Here is a 22,304-nt window from a genome sequence, read left to right on the forward strand (position 1 = left end):
CGAAATAATTCTCTTACTGTTACGCTCATAGAGGTTACGCTAAGAATTCTACGACCAAGCGAGCGACCAAGAAGGAACTTGAATCTTTGAATTTTAAATGGTAGCGCTTGACATCGCAGTAAGAGAGGTAGAAGTAACTTAATTTTTCGAATAAAATACGCTGCTAGTCGTAGGTACCAATAAGAAGAGACTGAAAACCCATCAAGGGAACTTTCTTTTTAAAGTCATCATAGCATTCTTATCGGAAAATGTTGTGATAAATTGAGATATGACTCCTTTCTAAACACGTTGTAAGTAATAAAAACAATCTTCTGGCATGGAGCTTCGTTTCGATTTAGTTTTTATTCGGACAAATGCAGCATCATTTCATCGCGTATCTCGCAGCCAAAATTGTAATAAGGATTTCTATCTGGACCATCAACTTGACCGTTCAATGAATCACTGATATCTTTATTGTTTACCACGCCGGAGTCATCCACATCGATTTGGTCATTGAAACAGCCGTGTTCCAAGAAAATGTTATACAATGCACAACACGCATTCACAATCTTCGTCATCTTTTCGGCAGGGTAACGAGTACTCAGCAAAATTTCGAATTTATCTTGCAAAATGGATAAACATTTCAATATCCTTTTGTGGGCCTGTGCATGTTTCTGATTGAAGTTGATTCTTTCTTTCGTCAAAAGAGCGTCCGGTAAGAATGGCGTCATAAGCCACGGTTCTAACGTGTAATCCGGTCCGCCCAGTAAAATGTGTTTGTTGCCATTCCGATAGCAGCGTTCCAGTTCATCTTTTTCGGCGGAGACGGACCAGATATCTGTTGCAGGTACACCGCCGGGATATCGAGGATCGACTGAGAGTATTTTCATATCGTAATCACATACCTGAAAATTTAAATATTTGAATTCTATTTAAATTGCAGTTTAATTTCGCATTTGGGATTAATGAAAATAAAGTAAGTGGCTTCATTGTAGGTTCGCTAACATTCTTACAAATTTACTGCGAAGAGTAACAGTAAAGTTTCTCAATATGAGATCACACTTTAAGGAAATTGCTTGCTGTTTTCTTCAGGTTCCTAAAAGCGAGGGGAAAACCACTTAGATTAAGAAGGTGGTCAAACATTGCGTAACAGTTATCATGTTAAATCAACACGGAACAGCTAAAAATCTCTATACTTGGCTAGTGGAAATTTACGTCCACATTTTCAAAGATCAGGTAGTCAGACAGTAAAATGGAGTGTGTGTTTACAAAAATCTGTGATTTACATCATCGAAGGAGCTCAAATTTTTAAGGGAGAAGGGGATCTGGACAAAAACGTGCATGTTAACGTTTGGACATAGGCGTGCAGAGTGGGAGAGAGGTATAAAATTCCAATTTTTAGGCGTGTAAACTATTTGAATGTCCGCTCAATATTTAATATAACATCAGATCGTATTCCCAGTCTTCTAGGAATGACTACGTCTTGCTACCATAAACATGTATAAAAAACCACAAAATTTAATGCACAAAAAAAATGTATTTCAAAATCTAGAAATAGATGACAAGTGAATTGAATTTGATCATTTTGGGAAACTTATATTGAACAACTGAACATTGCTATAGCAAATTGTCCAACATTTTCTGTAAGTCTATTTGTTTCTATTTCTTTCTTTTGTCTGGATGCGCTCGACTTCGTAATAACTTTTAATCCAACGATCGAATCATAGATATTGTTATTTCGGTAGTAATTTATAACACAACTCAAAGTCGCCCCTCCTTTCCCAGCGGCCGTAATTTTATCAGTTAACTCTTTCTCATTGTAACGTTTATCAGCTTCAACAATTCCGTCACAATCGACACTATTCGCATCGATGCGTTCAGGATTGATATCCGCATTACCAAAATCTATGATGTTGTTGTCCGCCACATACTTAGCCAAGCAATATTCTTGTTGAGCTACTGCCAACGATTCGTTTTTGATTCCCAAAACTTCGTTGAAAACACTGATAAAATCATTCTTGTCCGTCTCACAATAGTTCGAAATTTCTTTCAATTCCTTTCGAAAATCGTTTCTGGTCGTCCTAAGTAGTGCTCTTCGGTAAGCTTCGCTTATTACTCCACTCATTTCCACCACACTTATCTTAATAAGATAATCGACAGACTCTTTATTGCCAAATTCTTCGATTAAGCAGTCAGCCGCATCTGGAATTTCTGTAGTAATTGTGTCGTCTACTGTCCCCTTAATGATCTGAACAGTCAGTGGTGTTATAAGACGACATTGTGATGAAGGTGGTTGGGATGAATGGAAGTTTTCACTCAGTTTTCCTTTGGCTCGCAAATATTGCACTAAACAGGCTTCTCCTTCCCGTATACTATTATTTGCTACTACCGAACTCAGAGCTGCACAAATTGCAATACAGACGAAGGCAAATTTTACTTGGAAATGCATTTCTAAAATTGTCGAATGTCACAGCGTTTCGACGCTTAATTGACTACTAAAGCAATAGAGATTCGTAGTCGCTTTTATTGTGCGGGAAAAACAAAATAAATTCATAGAAAAGATTTTCATACCGTCTGATAACCCCGTAGGGATCAAAGTAAAATTCATCTCGGAAATTCTAATTTACGCTGATGAAATAAATATTGACAGAATTGATGATTAACATCAGATTGGAACGTGTGCGGAATTGTTTTAACATTGATGAATTTTTCTACTCACTCCTATGTTACGTCTCATCAATTAATTAAACACAATGACAGAGAAAAGTCAAATACGATCGATCAAATACTAGTATGGAGATGATTATGACACTGTAACGACTCCGAATCAATTGTCATTTGAGAGAAGAGAAATTCGTTTCGAGGATGTTACGATAGACGTCGATAAAACATCTACAAAATATTGAATTTACTCACCACCTGAACATTTATTGATTGAACTCCATCTGAATTGCCGAACCGTTCCTGATTGTTGATGAAAGGCAGCACACTAATGTTCAAGCACGCCACACAACCAATGACATTTGTCAGTCCAGTCTCGTCGAAAAATCGTCCTTTACACTTCGCAATGTCTGCGTCAGCTGTGGGAAACTTAATCCACTTGGGGCATATTTTCTTCTCAAAGACGGTTAGCACCATGTCGACGGATCGCGAAACAACTGGCTGGGACACTGACAACGATGGACATATCGAAACATTTTGTCGCAGAACATTTTGGTTGAGCTTTTTGTTGGAAAGTATTTGAAGGCAACAAGCTAGTCGGGTCATCGGTGTCACAGCCTTCAAACGAGGCGGCTTGAAGTGGCGTTTTATTTCGCCGAACAGGAACATGAAAACTGTTCGCGGTATTTTGAAGATTTCCAGGAATCTGCAATGTCGAGAAGGGTATACTTTGCTGTCGTATACGTTTCTTTTTGATTCACTTACTGTTCATCGCTTAAATCGTCCACAGAATTGATCTTTGAAGTAACCATCACCTCTTCCATTATTAATTTAACAAAACAACAAAATAGTAAACATCAACATAAAAAATGTAAACAAACGTCAGCAGTGCTGTCAGATCGTTGAAAAAAATTAAACTCGTACTGGTATGGCTGGTATGGTGTGACTTCTGCAGACGCCGTAGCTAGGCGTCTCCGCAGACGTATGCACAATACGTATGCAACATCGCACATTACGATTCTGAGTTGCATAAATGCTCTTATAGAAGCAGAGAACTAGATATTTATATTGTACTCCACTAAGCCGCAGGTCGAGTGTGACAATATACATTGTGAGCCTAAGAAAGCATTTGCTTGCGAGTTGCATACACTGTATGCCTATGCCATATAGTTCTCTGAAAACAAAAGTTTGACTTCCAGCGGAGATATCAAAAATTTTAGTGATTCGCTACACGCCTTTGTGTTATATAAATGTGTTACAGTCAACTGCTGTGTTAAGCCAAAACATCGTATCGCATTGTATTTGTGCTTCTGTGCAAGGTTCTGAAAGAACAGGTTGGGACACTCACGAAGGCGGGTGACACAGAAATTTTGACAAATTGATACATTTTGTTGAACACACTCATTATAGATTGTTTGAAATGTAATTTAAAAAAAAAAATAGTTTTTATCAAGTTGATATTTCAAACAATCTGTAATGAGTATGTTCAATAAAGAGTTTCTATTTGTCAAAATTTGTGTGTCCCGCCTTCGTGATCAACTCAGAAGTCTGTTCTTTCAGAGCCTTGCTTTCCATGAGGTTTTGACAATTTTCAAGAGCTTTGAGCTTCTTTTGGATTCTATAGGAACACGAAAGAAGCTAAACGCTTTCGAAAGCTCACAAAAGCTCTTAGTTAGCAAAGATACAAGTATGATACGTTATTCTACGTTAGAATAACTAACAAAACTGAACCACCCTAAGCAGTTTTTGATATTACGTAAATGATTGCAATGGAAGAGATAAGAAAATACAACTTTCAATTCTGACTCTAGTCAATATGAAGAAAATCTTTAGACAGTTTGTTGAAGCTGCATTAGATAATCTAATAATACTTAAAATCGAGCTTAAAATGAACTATAAAACATTTTTTATTTTCGTTGCATTTGCGCTGATCGTTTGGGCTATGGTAGCTGGTGAGAATAAGAAATGAATTACTTTCTGAGTTTTTTTTTGAAAAAAGAATAAAACTGATTCGAGCAATTTTTACGTAGATGGTTTTACTACGTGCAAAGAATATTGTGATGAGTACTGTCAAAAAATGGGATATCCAAGTGGTAACTGTTACGGCGGAATAGCACCTTGCTCTTGCAATCGTAATTGATTACTTGACTGTTAAAAAAATGGAATATTCGTCGAAATTATGATAGAATAAGCTTGATTTCCACTCCGTTTACTCTTTAAACAATAGAAAAGTGGCGTGATACAGCTAAACGGAGGCAAAACTGAGTGAAAATTAACCCTAAGCTTATCCTTATTGTGATTAAATTAAATGAAAGTAAAGTAAGGCTTGATTTCCACTTAGCAAAAAAGTCCTCCGCGCCAAAAGACAAAATTGATTTTTTTTCTTCAATTTTTGATTTGACAGCTCTCATAACTCTCACACGGAGTACTTTTTGTTGAGTGGAAACCATGCTTAATACCTGGTAAGTATGTAATAATTTTCATGATGGACATGTGTATTTTGTTAGATGTAAACAAAGTTAAATAAACCAAACATACGAGCAAATAAGTTATAAAAATATTCGTAAAACATGCAAATCAGAAATGAGTCTACCATAAATCTCGCGTCAATCCATGCGTAATATTGATACTATCAAGACTAAACTTTGGAGATTTCCGGGATTTCACCATATCATAACGGCGACGATAATCATTACGATCGATATGTGAATTTTTTGTATGATAATCCGTCATATAAACGTTACGTTGAGTGTGGTTCGTTACCTACGAGACCTCCCCAAACAGCCAAAGAGGTTTACAGCCTTGGATACCCAATGCACAAGAAAAATGTTAGCCGTTATCCCACGACTTTAGCGAGACTAACATTCATTTCGAGCAAATCGTATTCCACTAACAACACTGCATCAAATGTCAAATTTGCTCAAACACAATCATCATTAGTAGCTAACTTCCTTTGATATTTCGTCATTTCTTTCAAAGAAATCTTTGTACAGTGTTTTTTTTTTAGTGCGAAATAAGTTTTTTTCTGGTGAAATAAAGGAATCCAGTTCCAATCGCCTTTAGTCTATTGTAAAACATTTATTCCAAAAAGTAAGTGTGAAACGTAATCGTGAAAAAAGGCAAGAAAACTTCAGCAAAGCCCCCAGAATAGTTTGTAAAGAAAAATGAATTGAAAATGTTCTCGGGACAGATTTTCATTTCGTCTATTTTTATACGTGCACAACTAAATAGAACTTAAGCAAAAAGATTGTTGGCGTGTTGTAAAAATTACATTAATGAAATTACATCATTCCGTTCAATTAACCATGTATTAACCAATTGATCTATGGATTTTGAGTCCACCGCAGACGTTCGCGTCGAATGAATGTTATGGATTACATTTTATTGTGAAAAATCACTTCAGTTGACGATGGTCATGGTTCTAGGAGATAATTAAGGTTACAAGTCAGTGATGATTGTGTGTATACTATGATGTTGTTGGGCACGCAACAACTTTTTTCTTCTCTCGCTGATTTTATGAATTTATTTATAGAATTTTCATGTGTTCAACTATATGATTGTTATTATGGATCGCCCATATTTACATAAATTCCGTTTTTCTATGCTCTTGAAATCGTTCGAGTAGATGTGGAGTAATGAGAGGTGTTTTGTTTAAATTAAATTTATGTTTTCATATGTGGGTGATCAACGGAAACGGAGTTACTTCATAATCACAGACGGTTCTATGATGCAAAAGAGCAATTTTTATTGAAAATATATAAAAAAAGAAATTACCAACAAACGATATTACCGGCACGGCACGCTTATTACAAGTATAATAGAAACAACTTAATCAATAAATTATTGAAGCTATTCATAACTTACTCAATTTGAAGGTTAAAATCATTAAATTTTGTAATTTGCTTTGCATACTTGAATATGCGTTGATTTCGTAAAAAATACTAGAAAAAAAACGTTTTCCATCACTTTACAGTAAGTGTTTACACTATAGTAGACACTTGATCGCTATACAGTGCTTTATATTGCTCACACTTTGCTTCATCAGTGAGACTTTCAATTAGAATATTTTAATTAATTGGGTCAGTGCATGGATTAAGATCTTTTCTTCAGTTTAAATGTAATTAGATAAATAGCATCAACGCAATAAGCAAACACACAATTCGAGTCATTGGAAAAATTTACTTGTTTCTTTACTTGCGCATTGAATGGGTTGAATGGCACAATCAAACTATTTCGGGTAGAGTGAGTTTCAGATGGAAAAATAATTTTGAAATTGCCGATGCATTTTCGTCGATACAAATTCACATCACATTTTAATCATTAAACTAAATGGCTAAATATCTTGCATAGTTTGAAACCAAATTGGTTCCTAGTATCGTTACGGTGAAAGTTGATGTCAATCTCGATGTCAATGAAATTTTTTCCATAATTTCTAAGAATTTCCTATGTTTTCAAACATTTCCGATATTTTTAAGACTGTATACTGACTGCATTCAAACTTTGAGCTTTAAAGACCTTTGTTAGTTTCATATTCGAAAATTTAAAAACTAAAAGCCAAAGGTTGCGTATACCGATTTATCGTGGTAACCATCAAAAGTCGCTCAAAATGTTGATCTACAACCAAAATTGATCTCAACTGAATACTTTCGGCACTCATGTTCAATACTTTCCTATAATCCTTCGTTAGGACGCTACATTAATAGCTGTTAAAATTATTGCTGACCGGGCCTTGTGTATAAAAATAAAATCTTTTACAATTTGTTTCATGTTTTTTTTTGTAAAAGTGTTGGACATGTTTAATGAAACTTTAATCGTTAAAAAACATGACGAATACTGGAAGTCGAAGCAATAAAAAACATGTGTGCCGTTGATGCCATCACTATAGAATCAATAGCTTCGCACGACATTGCACTAAGCGCATTGGTTAATTATATAGGTAACCTATGAAAGGCATGCCAGCAGTGGACATTTTCAACGGTTGATTTTAGGCATTTTCGCTTGTTGTTCATGCCAAATGACATTAAAGCGACCGTCATAAAAAGACAATTTTACATTCAAGGGAACGAAATACTGAGAGGGATTTTTTTGAAAGTGGACCAGGCTCCGTCGGAGCTATTTTTTTGCGACGGTTTGTTCATATGCCCAGATAGCCCTTGGTCCCAATAGTCCAAAACCGCTGTCGTTTAATTTTCATGTTTGCGTCTTGGCTGGTGGTGAAGGTGCAAAAGTCGAAAAAGGGTGTTTTTTATACGTGATTTACTGCCGCTGCAGACGATGGAGACACATGTGTGGCGGCTCGTTGGATAGGTACTGTCCAGGAGACCCGGGGCAAAGACAGATATCAAATGTGTACTCAAGCACTATTCAAAAATAACAAAAAGTATGTATCAGTCAAAGGCCAGAAATTTTGATGAGCTTTAGGAGGTGATATTTTGTACCTGTTGACTGTTGTTGTACAGATCAGTGGTTGCCCTGATAGAGGCTTAACCCAGCTCTACAATTATACCTCAATTGCCATAGAAGTGAAAGGTTTCAGGATACTTTTTTGGGTATAAAGCAAATGTCTTTCTTCACTCGAAAGCAAAATATTGATTTTAGAAAAATACACGAATTATGCTGTTTTCGATGTCTGCATCCAATGATCTAACCATAAACATTCTCCAGGTGCGAGATATCACCTTTTGAAGTTCATCAAAATTTAGGGCCTTTGACTGACACAATATTTTTGTTATTTTCGAACAATGGCACAGAACATGTAAGATATCTATGCTTGCCCCGGTTTTCCTGGACAGTACCTATCCAACGAGCCGCCACACATGTGTGCCCATTGTCTGTAGCGGCAGTAAATCACGTATAAAAACACCCTTTTTTCGACTTTTGCACCTTCACCACCAGCCAAGACGCAAATATGAAAATTAAACGACAGCGGTTTTGGACTATTGGGGCTATGGGCTATCTGGGCATATGAACAAACCGCCGCGAAAAAATAGCTCCGACGGAGCCTGGTCCACTTTCAAAAAAATCCCTCTGATGAAAGTTAAGAAATTTCATTGCTTTCGTCTCCCAAAGCATGTAAATATTTTCGACTTTGAAATTATAGCACCTCATAGTTTCGAAAAGTCATAAATGATTTATACAATATTACCATGCAACCCTATAATGACTGTAAATTTCCCTAATATTTTCTAAATTTCCAAAGTATTCAAAAATATCCAATATTTCCGATAATTTCCAACATTTCCAAGATTTTTCAACTAGGCCCTATAATAGTTTACAGAAATCAGTTTACATTTGGTGAAAATATTTCGAAAAGTCACAAACGTGTAACGCAAGTAACCGCCGACTTCGATCACACAAGTCACACTTCGCAGGCTAAAAATTCCAATTCTTGTTGGCATGAAAGCACTAGGTCTCCTGAGTATTAGAAAATTAAAAGACTGATTTGTTACAGAAAAACATAGCCAACACAGCTCACTTTATTCCTCAGAAATGACAAAATTTGTAACGCAACTAACCCTGGAGTTACCCAGTACATAAATGAAAAGTGAAATTCTAGTTAAACTAGTTGTCGAATTCGTCGGACTGCCTCTGAAAGTGAGGTCGTTGTAGTATAAACTGTGAATGATTTCGTTGTTCTGATCGCTTTGCTACTTTTCATTGTTGTTTGTTGTAAATTTGAATGTACATGGCCGGCCATCCAACCAAATTTTTTGTCCTGGGTACTTCACAACAACCACCTAATAAAGTGACCGTTCTGCAGAAGAAGACGTGACTCTGATTTTTTTTTATTTTCTCCTCAAATTTTCTTCTTCGCACAATTGACTTTTCACTGCATGTCAAAATCCACATCTTGAAATACACACAAATCTCATTTTCCCATCGTAAAATTCTGTTTTACTACGTGAAGGTCACCGTATTTTGTAATAATGTAAATGTCCTCCGAAAATAGTTCATTAGGCGTCGAACGATGATGAAAAAAGAAAACTGATGATGAACGAAACATTAGCAGTGTGTGTGTGTTCAATGTTTTTTGCTATCTCGTATCTCGTGGAAAAATGTCGAAAAACGACTATCGATCATTTCTAATAATTAGTCGAATGACTACTTTTATCTACTACACAAAATAACAAAATTTAATGGATTTTCGTTTGCACGTGTAGGTGCTACACGTATGTAATTGCAGCAGTTCTCACATTCAATGACTTCAAAACACGGAGCATGCCCCCATTCATACCACTGTAATGAGATCATAAAATGACACCGAATTTTGTGTAGCATACAGAATAATACTTTCTAATAATAACTCATATTCAACGCTGGTATGAATCGCCTGAACAATATTAACATTTCTGAAACGGTTTATCATCTGCTATCGACAGCAATGACAAAAACAAGCCATGAATGCTGGTTAACGTGGTCTTATGGAGTGACAAATATGTTCCAACGATTCAATTATTATATGATGGCAATATGATGTTTGTGTGCCAAGTGAAGTCGTCCCGAAGATTCGAAGGAGCAAATAGGATTTTGTTACTGTAGGCTCAACTTCGTTGTATGCCTTTTGTGTCCAAAAAAGTCTGACCTGATTTCCTTATCTTATACTTCCCTGTAATTTTGTCCCTCGCATGCACCAAAGCCGATATTTAATCTCAAACAAATGTATGAATAAACTCTTTTCCTTACTTACAGATGAGTAAAAGTAGTGAACCACCACCATATGGTTTCGTGCCGCCACCATCAGCTCCACCCAGTTACAGTCAGGCAGTTGGCGGTGTGCCACCAACGAGCCCGTTCCAACCTCAACATCAATTCGGTCCCACACGAATTGTAACCACAGTTGTGCCTATTGGACCGCATCCAACGCACATGATATGTCCGAGTTGTCATGCTGAAGTAGACACGAACACCCGAACGGAACCCGGTGTGATTGCCTATGTTTCCGGTTTTGTTATTGCTATGTAAGTGTCACTGGGTTTTTTTTCCAGAAATTTTTTGTTTGCATGAAGAAAAACATCAATAATTACGAGATCGTGAGACGCGATAGAACCTGATCGAGTCGAAATGTACTCATGAAATATTAATTGAAAATTAATTAAATCTGCTAATCCAGCATCAACTCAGATTGGATCAACTCGTCTTCGACGAGATATGATAGTTTAGCACTTCACTTAAGAAACATACCACAACTTTAATCGTCGTATGAACCTTCGTCTGTTTAGAGTCAGCGTTCCCATCGACAAAATCTATGAAATGCGTAAATTGTATTAATTTTAATAATAGCTCGTCGTAGTCGACACTATTCTATGCAGTTTTTCTTGAACCATAAACTCAGCTAGCAAATAATTCGTCGCGAAGGACCGAATAGATTAGAATAAGAAATTCACTGAGCATCCATGATTTGTCCCGCGACTGATGAAACTTCAACCCAAAAGTGATCGAAATTTATCAGACTTTTTTGGGGAATCTGGAATTCTTCGGAATTTGGTTCACCAGTAGATAAGATAAACTTCCATGAAGCAGAGGCGTCGAGTTGTATTTATGAGTAGTGTTCATTAGTTTCATTAATCGTGTTGTTCCATCCAAGAAATTTAATTAGTCATGTTGTTGAGGTATACTAGGGAATCGATTAATTTTCGAGTAGTGGTGCTCGAGCCTTGTTGCCATAAAGGGAAGTATCACGGATTGAGTTATTTCAAAACGAAATTTTAACCATTTCAATAGCGACTGTTAGCTACCACTACGACCGAGTTTCTTGGATCAATGACTTCAAGTGCTTTCTAATCTACTAAGCGCTTCAATTTTTTTTTTATTTTAGTAGTTTTTTCCAAACACAATCTTACCTAAAATTAATACCTTTTTTCTGTTTTTTTTTTTCAGGCTAGGGTAAGGCGCTGTCGTAAGTATAAATAAATTGAATCGAGAAATCTAATAAATTTTCCGTTAACAGATGTTGGTTAGGATGCTGTTTGATTCCATGTTGTATTGACGAATGTATGGACGTTCATCATACATGTCCCAATTGCAAGGCATATCTGGGACGACATCGACGATAGAAATGCGAACAAAAATTGAATTGAATTCCATCATCAAAAAACCTGTCCTCTCAAACGCATGTCCTCAACAAAATAACGGAAAAAAAAATTATCGCATCCCATATGCGATTGCCTAAACTAAACAAAAAACAAAAATAATTTGCTTTTAAACAGGAAAAACGTAATCTCTATGATGGCTGGTGGTATATTATTGAAGAATCGGTCTGATGAAATTTATTAATTTTTATTTTGGTTTCGAATTGATGTGAAAAACTAGTGTTGTGTTCTAAACTAAAAACAAATTGATCTAACTAAGTACCCGTAAGGCAGAAAAGAAACTCTTTCGTTTGTGTATACATGTTCGGTGTTATTACATAACAAATGTAGTTACAGTGAAGCACATTATTGAAGGATCTTCGATCATATTCCATGTCAATTGAAGTAGGAAATTGATTCCAAGACAATGATTGATAGAGAGAGGCCAGAGAGGTCCAAGAATGTAACTTTGAATGCAATAAAAATATGTTCAAATTTGAAGATTCAAGCTTTCATCTCTATACACAGTGTTTCTGATGATTTTTCAAGCGACGCTGTAATGAAATTCTTCGATCTGATTCTACCATTCTCGTTAAGGTATTGGTTCGCTTTGATGTGCTTTCAATTTTACTTATCCAATGTTAGACTGGAAGCTTAACGCAAATGCTAAGATTTCGTGTGTAACACTTGTTAGCCACTTTAATCCGTACACTAACACATTTTAAAACTGGTTTTGCCACCCAAAACCCAACTCTAACGATCTGTAAAATGTAATTTCACTCGGTTTCGAAATGGGAAAAATACATACCGTTCTCATGTCCTTGTCCATTTTATATGTCCGATGTTCATTGAATAACGTCTTCGATATAAAAAGTCCTAAAACTTGCCATAAATTTCGAAAGGAATTAAGAAAGTAAGTGAATTACAACTTAATGGTCTCAATGTAGACAACACGATAATCCGTAGGGTGTGGACTATTATTCGTAGCGAGTGTCTGGTGTTTTATTGAGACTCTATTTAGAAGAGACTAAATTTTTCTTCCGACATGTGAAACCACATATTCAAAACATGGAAATTATCGTTAGTGAAATATTGTAACATCTTTGTAAATTTTCAATCGGATGCTTGCTTTTGCAAACCACACATCACTTTTAGGTAAATGTAAATGCTATTGAAATGTGAATAGCCAACTTTCCAAATTAATTTATTTTCTTTGATTAATTTAATCTCTACCACTTATGCCTGAAGTTTACAATTGAAAAACGACAAACAACAAATATTTTTAGAAACGAAAACTTACAAACAAATTGGAATTTATTATTTTTATATTTAACAGCATTAAGATTGCATGTTGTGCCTTCTTTTATTTATTTAAAAACATTTTTGATAGAAACTTTGCTAAAACGACAGAATTGTTTTGAATGACGAAACAAAAATGAAAAAAAGAGAATTGCAAATCAACGGTACAGGTGTTTTTGTTACCCCCTCATCCCAGTTTTTTTTTTTTATCCAACTGAATGTTAAACAACAACGATAGGTATATTATAAATATTATGACAACATAATTTACTCTTATACCTCCATTTATATTTAATCCACATAAATCTCTTAAGTTTATTGGCAATAAAAATATTTTTATTACTAAGATCTGCACTGCATTGTGTTTCAATTTTTACAAAAAGGAGTTAGCAGTGTCAACACAGCTGAAAGAATCATTCTTCCTCAGTAACAGTCGCTATTCGTTAGAATTTCAATAAACCCGCTGGCCAAGACTGACAAGCAAATTACTATTTCACAACCCGGGCGAGAAAATAATCATTTTCTCACCTCAGCTGAAACTTCTGTAGCCTTTGTTGTGAAAGACGTTTGTGTCACGGCAGAGTAAAATAAACCAGGCAGGAGCGGTTCATTTTCGAAACGTCAAATAAGGAACCTAATACACTGTATGAAAATGAACTCAAATGAACACTGACATAAATTGAAAAATTTTATTCGCAAAGATTACTAGATTACTAGTCAAACAAGTGCTCCTGCCTGGTTAACTTTACTCTGCCGTGGTTGTGTTTATGATGGAAAAAAGTAGGAAATGTAATTATGTCGGGTGACTTGTGGCCACAACAACACCCTCAAAATGAAATTTCCAACTTTTTCCCTCTGATAAACAATAGTTATTTCTAACGAGAGCGATGTAATTTCGCATGTCGTGTTTTGCCATTTTTTTCACGAAACGCCATGCAATTTTCGAAAACATAAACAAAGTGACAGTTCGAATGAAAAAAGTTCTATTTTCTCCTCACTTGAGAGAAAGTGCTGCAGTTTTCTTACTAGTAATATAATTCGACCAGTCGACAAGAAACAATTTATTTCAGTAGTAAGTTGGGTAAAACCATTTAATGGAAAATGTTTTACATCGTCACAAAGTGATGAAATATATTTTCTACATTCTTGAAAGTCTAGGACTTAAAACGTTTGCTGCTGCACTTAAAAGTGATCATATTTATGAATAACTACGAACATTGTATGAACTTTAAGCTTCCTTCACTTACAAATTAAAAAAGCTCTTGAAAGATTAAAGAGAAATTTATAACTTTTTTTTGTCTTACCCTATATTAGGTAGATAAGTAATGTCACAGCACTGCTACTAGCATGAACACTGAATTGACAAGTGTCAAATTTGGAGGCTTTAGTGATAGGCGCTACCGCTTAGGATTGTTTGCATTGTATGTTTTAACTCATACTCGTATCATACTCGTAGCTCGTATCACTAAAGCCTCCCAATTTGACACTTGTCAATATTCAGTGTTTATGCTAGTAGCAGTGCTGTGATGCAAGTCACCATTTCTAAAATCTATGCTTTTTTCAGTACGACGTCAAACATTGCACACTGTCTTGCCTTGTGGGCACGAGAACAGATTTAAAATAAGTGGCCTACTCGACATCCCACTGCGGGGACCAAAATAAGAGGGTTTTTGAACGTTAAAAAATCTGTTCTTATGTGTGTTCTTGGAAGTTGCTGTGAAGTAACTAATCCTTTCTTGAGCTAAGTGCCCATTCCACTCAACAAAAAGTACCCCGTGAGAGAGCCGTTAGAGAGTGAACTGTAAAATAAACAAAGAAAAGATTGAAAAAATTCAATTTTGTCTCTCACAGTTACTTTTTTGGTAAGAGAAAACTAGACATTATCTGTTATACCTGTCAGAAGCAAATACTTTCGTGCTACACACATATAATAATGTGCTCATACTTCCGGCACGTGTGATCACATCCAGCACGTAATATTATTTTTATCAGTGTGTATATAACACGTATGTACACAATCTTATTATTTTTGACCATGTCTCCTTACAATTGAATGAAGGTAAGGCGTGTGATCTAATTTTTATATGTTTGTTGATAACAAGCTGTTTCTACTCTACAGGTAAATAATTGTTTATTGATGATCTTTTCATTAATACAATTCAGTCGATTGGCATTCTTGAAGTTGTTCGGTTTAATAAAAAGAAGTCTAACTTTTAGTTCAGTAAATTGTGGTAATTTTCATCACTTACATAAGGGAAACCAATTAATGAAAATGCAGTTCCTTTCGCTTCAAAAACTATTTCTACCTCTTATATTTACAATTATTCTTATTGATTTGTCTAATGCATCGACCAAAGTAACTAACAATTTAAAGTCATGCCTCGAAGGACACGGATCAAATACAACATCTATATTTGTGGTTCGAAACACTCACGCCGAGAGATACAATTCAGTAAACTATCAATGGAACACAATTTCTAATATATTCCCATTGGCCTACATCATTCCAAATTCGACAAAAGATGTTCAAAATGCGATTCGCTGTGGAAGAGCTACAAAAGTTCGAATGTTTCCGAAAAGTGGTGGACATTCTTATCAGAAATATTCATTCGGTGATTCTAATTCCGTTGTTTTGGACTTGACGAATTTGTCAGAAATTCGAATCAATAAAAAGGACAAAACTGTTCAGATTGGCTCTGGGGCATTGCTTTCCAAAATTTATTTTACTCTTTGGACGAATGGCAAGTATGGACTTCCATCCACTAGTTGTACGGGTGTTGGCATTGGAGGTGCAGCTCTAGGGGGTGGATATGGTTTTTGGTCGAAACGATTCGGATTGACTCTCGATAATATTATTGGTATGGATTTTGTTGATCCGCAGGGCAAGCACTTGAAGGTGAATTGTGACAATAATAAAGACCTGTTCTGGGCTTTACGTGGTGGTGGTTTGGGTAACTTTGGAATAGTTACAAATTTTGAATTCAAACTTTTTGACGCAGCTTCGTTGAATGTGAAGCGGATTGCGTTCAAATTCGATGTCAATATGTTTGATCAAATATTCAGCGAATTTCAATCTTTAAATTATGATTATAGAAATGGGACGCCATATATTGGAATGACAATCACCCAAACAGACATAAGTGTTAAAGTCATTGATACTGATCTGACAGATGCTGATGTTAGGAAAATTATCGCCAGATTTCCCAAACAGATGCTAAAACCAGTTTCTATCAAATCGATGAATCTTATTGATTTAACATTGGAAAACTCTTCTCCAGAAGCAAAAACACCTGATGACTTAAGCAAAGTGTCACGGATGAGCACATCAAAACATGGATATAAAGCAAAATCTTATTTCTCGAGCAAAATTTTAACTCGTAAAGAAATAGCTCAGCTTAAACCATCAATGAGCAGTGTGCCGTCTGGAATTTTCCTACAATTTGGTTCGTTTGGTGGGGCTGTTAATCGAATTTCGAAAAACGAAACCAGTTTTGTTCACCGAGATTCTCTATATTTGATTCAAGTTGGAATTTCACCACCAGATCAACAACCAGAAAATGAATTAAAACAACAAATATGGTTGAAAGAATTCGAAAATGTAGCGAAAGTGTTGGATAACGGAGAATCATACCAGAATTATGTGGATGGTGAATTGAAAAACGATTTTTTGCAGAGGTATTACGGTGATAATTTAGAAAGATTGACGGAAATCAAAAAACGAATCGATCCGGATAATTATTTTGCTTATAAGCAGTCAATTCCATTGAAAGAGGAGTAAAACGAATGTGAAGTTTTAACCTTTCTCAAACTATGGGTCAGAACATGTAATGTAATTTCAATTTTCTTTTTTAACCTGCTACAGATATAGAAGACGAAAATAAGCGACGTCCTCTATATGTCTTTCATAGTAAATCAAATGTTAAAACTGATGAAGTAAAAGATTTTATTGCAAACTGTTGCAAATAAATTCGATTAAAGGAAGTAACAGGTTCGATCAATTCAGTTCGAATATTATTGAATTTCATGCTGTCCGGGAAAGGTTAAAATGATGTTAAGTATAAGAACTCATATAAATATTAAAATTATTAAAACGATTGTGACATTCTCGAAAATCCTCTCTTTCAATTAATAGAGAAAGTGGATCTACTACTATAGCGTTGTCCTACAAACAGATCGGAAGCCTCGGCATTGGCACAATTTTTTTTGTCCAGAAAACACTTTCGAAAGGGTGACCGAGCGAAACAGCAATCAAAAAATGTGGATCTTGACCTTGTGTGACCTTTTGTTAAAAGTTTCAACACGCATTTTTTCAGAATTCTTTGCCTTACCTTCCAGTTTTAGGTCACGTTTTATTGAATTTACTTTCACAGATAATTAATTGTAATGAGTCTTTGGTGGATAGATAAATCAATATTTTTATTATTAAATCAATATTGATTTCTCAGAATTATCGGTTTAAATTTTTGTCGTTAATTGACCCTATATTATGCAGGTATAAGTTATACAAGTCATTTACCTTTTGTAGCAAGCAAATTTCTAGAATTCAAAACGAAACGTATGTGATAAGAATTTATACAAGTTTTCAAGCAATGAAGTGAAGACCTTTTAATTAGTACAAAAACTCTGTATCCAAAAACATAATTAATAATTAATTTTATAATTTTTGTAATTAAAATGTAATTTGGATTAGATTAAAAATTAGAAGAAATCTTCTCGCTTAATTAGATGTATAACTAAGAACTGTGAAACTGATCGTTCTGAAAAACAAAGATTCAATCGTTGCAGGATATTTGGATACAACATTCATGATAATTACTAATTAATGAGGTTAATCAAAACGAAAATTCTAGATATTTTGACCAAAATTTTTATGTTGACTGATTTCATGCCCTTTCCCTTTCGTATGTACCAAGCAAATTTTAAATGTCAAGAACTACCACAATCACATAACTGATCAAAATTTCAATCTTATTCTTCAATGCAGCAGGGTAATTGTATAATAATTCTAATTCAGGAGAATAGCAATTAACTTGATTATATTGAAGTTGAATGATCCATCAGGGACTGCAATCGTGATAAATATATTCCATCTGTTGTTTAAATATCAACAAATGTCTGGTACTGTATGAATGGAACAAATTATTTTACTTCGTATGCTTTCCTGTATAATAGAACTACCTTCTATGTTATCAAATGCCTTGAACGCGCTTAATAAGATAAGACTATCCATATCGGATGTCCACGACTAACTTTCGTCTTCACGTACCCTGGAAGGTATTGGTTCCATTATTTCCAGAGACATGAAAGCTACGTGGTCGTGCGGGGTGTCTTTGGAAAGGTAGCGAGTACTTGAATCAGTTCATGGCTGTAACACTGTAACAGTGGTAGGAAGGCGTTCACAAAGCAATCACTTTTAAGTTTTAGAGCACATTTCATTTGTTATAAATATCCAATGCGTGTCATCAACACCCAACACGACAACAGAAATAGTCAGTTTGCGCAAATGACGTATAATTTATAAGTCAACTTATAAGATGGAAATTATAAGTCACATCTTCTATAATATAAAGTTTAATGTTTGTTTGTTGGTTTGTTTATCTCTCTATAGGAGACCAGACTTGGCATACCGACTAATAAGGAAAAGTTGTAGAAAAGAATGTAATTTTCATGCGTTATTTGACGCACGATTTTTTTTACCTGTTAACGTCGTGGAGTCGTGTATGCGTTTCTTCAAAGTGGAAACATTTTTGTAACGCGTGAAAATTTTTGACGAAGATTTTTGTGACAAATTTTTATTTGACACGTGAAAATATTTTTGAAAGAAAAATTTTCCTATGACGCGTGTAAAAATTTGTTTGGAAAATTTATTTTTGATGCGTGGAAAACTTGTTGACTTAGGACTTACACGTCATTTGCGCAAACTGTCTAAGACAAATTCTATGCACATTACCTTTGATGATATTTCACTTTACCTTTGTGTAGCAGTGTGGCTGAAATGATTCAACATCTCCAACCACACGTCCTCTTGATGAGAGAACGGCGGTACAGCTCGAAGAAAACACGTGTATAAAGTATAGACCATAATTTTCGGGAATTTTTGTATACTCTTATAGGAAAATGCAGCATCAATTTAAAAAAAAAATTGCTTAATTTATGGGGCTCGATAATGAAATCAAGCCGAAATAGTTATTTATGTAACAAGAATCAGATGAAGGTATTTTATCGCAATGAGCAATTCAAAGAGCAAATTCCGTGCGCACATATACAAAAAAAAAAAATCCATTGAAAAACAATCTAAAATTGGTCACAGTACACCACACATTACATGATTAATTTTTACTAATTGACTTCAAATGTAAAATCAAAGAGAAGCACCTGTTTCTAATTCTAATCAGACGATATTTCCATGCATTGTATATTGACATATTAATTGCTATGGAGTGGACTGAATGACCGAGATGACCGTGACACAAACGCACGTGGAAATATTGGATAAACTATCGATCAACGGCTTACATGTGTGAATAGCTTGTCGATTGAGGCACGAGACCTGTAATTTACATTTTACATATATGACACATCGGGACAATAAGACTATGCACAGAATTTTAACCACGTCAGTTTAGTGTAGTTTCCAATTTCAAAGCGACACATTTACAACAGCCACAGGATGCATTTCATAAAAATCCATAAAGTTGTTTGTCTGGTAATCTCTCTATTTTATCGTATGGGCATTTGGCATCGAGGAGATCAACCTACAGTCAAGGAGATACGGATAAAATTTTTTTACAGCGGTTTTCACGCACTCTTCGCTCTGGCATTACTATTTGGAGCAATTACGAACGACAGAAGGGATAAATCTATATTCCTAGCGGATGTGGCAATCGGGGTTGCAGTTTTGTCAGTAAAACTGTGGATGTTAATGTGGAATCAAAAGAACATTCTCCATTTATTGAATCGAGTTTGTGTGTTTTCGATTCAAGATGATAATGACTATAAATTTTTCGACGACAAACTTAAAGGATTTGTACAATTTGCGTTTACATTCATAGTCATTGTAACTTTTGATGGTTCTTTATCGACCTTGGTTTTATCGTTACTTGGAAGTGAGAAAACGTTATACATGGAAATTGCATTTCCCTTGGATTATAAACACAATGAAATTGCATTTTGGATTGCAACTACTTTTATTTTTACTGAATTTTTATTAACAATATTCGCTTTCATTTTCACCACAATAATTTGGTATTTCCTTTTGATTTGTTCCCTGAGATATAAATTGCTGGGAAACGATTTGAAAAATATGGGACGAATTAGCGAAAATAACAATAAGAAGATAAGGGAAGAGGAAGTGGATAACAACTTTCTGAAAAGCCTAATCACATTAATTGGCGCTCATTTACATTTAAAAGAGTTTCTGATTGCTTTGCACTGTAATCGACCACTCGATAATGAATTACAATTTTCAGATTGATAACCGAAGTGGAGTATTTCTTCTCAGGCCTCTTTTTCATGCAGTTTGCTACTAGCGGTGTGTCCATCTGCCTATCAATTTACTGCCTGGCATTTGCAAGTGAAAACTCATGTCGCACAGATTAGGTTTTAATTTTCACAATTTTTTTAGGATATTGGTGAAAGTCTATTAGAACGAATAATGTTCCTCTTAGTTTTTATTTACCTTATTGCCGATCTATTTATGATCACGTACTTTGGCAATGAAATTATGCTATCAAGCGATTGTCTTTCCTACTGCTTATTCGAGTCGGATTGGTACAATCAGCCGCAGTCAACCAAGAAGAATATCATTATTTTTGGTGAATATTTAAAGCAACCACAAGTGTTTGTTATTGGCAAATTGTATCCATTGACTTTGGAGACATTCACAAGGGTATTATTGGTTCAATTTTATGTTTATTTGTCCTATTTGGAACGAATTTTCTTTCAGATTTTGAATTCAGCCTACAGCATGTTCAACATCTTAAAAAGTTTTCAGTAGTAAAATTAGTTTAAGAATTGATAGTGGAAATTAGGATGAATAACTAAATTATTAAATAAATGAAATTAGAGAGTGTAAGCGTTGATCTTACTTTGTATGCCTTTCTGGCGCTTTTTCACTCCAGTGTTCACATCAGTTTAAGAATAGTAAGCATTTTACTTGACACGTAGGGGATAATGCTCGAGCACGTATTTGAGGCCCGCCGGAAAGTGCTAAGGGGGTCGAGGAATACTTCCAAATAAATTTCTAAAAATCAAAAGTCAAATTTTTGATTTTTAGAAATTTATTTGGAGGTATTCCTTGACTCCCTTAGACTTTCCGATGTGCCTAACGATGAAAACTCTACTTTTGGTATGAATTTTGTTGATCAGGCGAAGCCGAGGTCAATAAGCACACAAAAACGAGATTTTTCATTTTTATCCCGAGTGTAATGAATAAAAGCATGCGTTAGGAAAATAACTAACATACTGAGGGCGTTGAAGCATGTAGCAAGTATAAAATAGGTATTATTCAAGAGTTAAGCTAGATATTTGACACGCACTCAAACCTGCGTGTTATTTTTACAAAAAAGCCAGTGCGGAAATATCTCTCATTTCCGCACTCAAATAAGTTACACAAAATGTCGTATTTCAACTCGGTGGCAGAAAAATCATTTTTTCTACAATGACTGACTAATATTCTTAGGCGATTATTCTTGATGTGGTTTGAAGCGTCACCACTATTTTTTTTTGTGGTCCTACTTTACATACAATAAGACACTAGACACCATTGCACAGATAGTTTACACAAATTTTCCTCATTTTTTATTTATAAAAGGAAAATCCAATTATCTTGATCTTTTGTCTCACTCGGATCCGGGTAGTCTGTAATGCATAGAAGAAGTTACATCCAAATAAACGGTTCCACATTGTTATCTGTATACGCTTGATATGTTCATACAACCTTGTCCAAAAATAGTGAGAAGAAAAATGTAAAATTGTACTTATGACGGAATTAGTGACATCTTGTATGCTCCTCATTTTACAAAAAGATTCGAGTTCATTTTATATATATTCTACACAAAGTTTATGCTTGACAAATAAACACTTCAAGCATGAGTGGTACCCTAAATAGGGTACTGCAACTGGAGAGTGTATCAAACAAATTTGCACGTAGGGTCTTATTGAGTTTCCAATTCACCTACATGTCTCATGTGCAGTTGAAAATATGGGAAAAATTTGGATACTTCGGCGAAATTGTAACGGTTCCGTTAGGTTCGACGAAGTAGGAAAATTCTCATCATTTACAACTGCACCTATAGG

General features: G+C 35.1%; 3 protein-coding genes across 6 annotated transcripts; 2 read left to right on the plus strand and 1 right to left on the minus strand.

Moving 5' to 3' along the window:
* Positions 1-317: 317 nt before the first annotated feature.
* LOC119080853 (putative nuclease HARBI1) lies at positions 318-3,556 on the minus strand. The gene is made up of 3 exons (XM_037189427.1): positions 3,406-3,556; positions 2,896-3,346; positions 318-884 (listed from the first exon to the last, which is right to left on the minus strand). Exons 1-3 carry the CDS (start codon positions 3,462-3,464, stop codon positions 342-344), a joined length of 1,053 nt encoding a protein of 350 aa, XP_037045322.1. The 5' UTR covers positions 3,465-3,556; the 3' UTR covers positions 318-341.
* Positions 3,557-5,568: 2,012 nt separating this feature from the next.
* Positions 5,569-13,086, plus strand: LOC119080867 (LITAF domain-containing protein). Of its 2 annotated transcripts, none has more exons than XM_037189445.1 (4): positions 5,569-5,730; positions 10,330-10,598; positions 11,518-11,523; positions 11,588-13,086. In XM_037189445.1, the coding sequence occupies exons 2-4, from the start codon at positions 10,330-10,332 to the stop codon at positions 11,691-11,693; spliced, it is 381 nt and encodes a 126-aa protein (XP_037045340.1). In that variant the 5' UTR covers positions 5,569-5,730; the 3' UTR covers positions 11,694-13,086. The 2 variants fall into 2 exon arrangements, with proteins under 2 accessions (XP_037045340.1, XP_037045342.1); XM_037189447.1 differs by lacking the exon at positions 5,569-5,730 and adding an exon at positions 5,932-6,077.
* Positions 13,087-19,637: 6,551 nt separating this feature from the next.
* LOC119080851 (odorant receptor 4-like) lies at positions 19,638-21,013 on the plus strand. 3 transcript variants are annotated; one of them, XM_037189423.1, is made up of 5 exons: positions 19,638-19,814; positions 19,845-20,420; positions 20,477-20,576; positions 20,632-20,895; positions 20,953-21,013. In XM_037189423.1, the coding sequence occupies exons 1-5, from the start codon at positions 19,678-19,680 to the stop codon at positions 21,001-21,003; spliced, it is 1,128 nt and encodes a 375-aa protein (XP_037045318.1). In that variant the 5' UTR covers positions 19,638-19,677; the 3' UTR covers positions 21,004-21,013. The 3 variants fall into 3 exon arrangements, with proteins under 3 accessions (XP_037045318.1, XP_037045319.1, XP_037045316.1); XM_037189424.1 differs by having other exon boundaries at positions 19,638-20,420; positions 20,477-20,603; positions 20,716-20,895; XM_037189421.1 differs by having other exon boundaries at positions 19,638-20,420.
* Positions 21,014-22,304: the final 1,291 nt, after the last annotated feature.

Source organism: Bradysia coprophila, unplaced genomic scaffold (genome assembly GCF_014529535.1).
Source record: "Bradysia coprophila strain Holo2 unplaced genomic scaffold, BU_Bcop_v1 contig_350, whole genome shotgun sequence".
Taxonomy (NCBI): Eukaryota; Metazoa; Arthropoda; class Insecta; order Diptera; family Sciaridae; genus Bradysia; species Bradysia coprophila.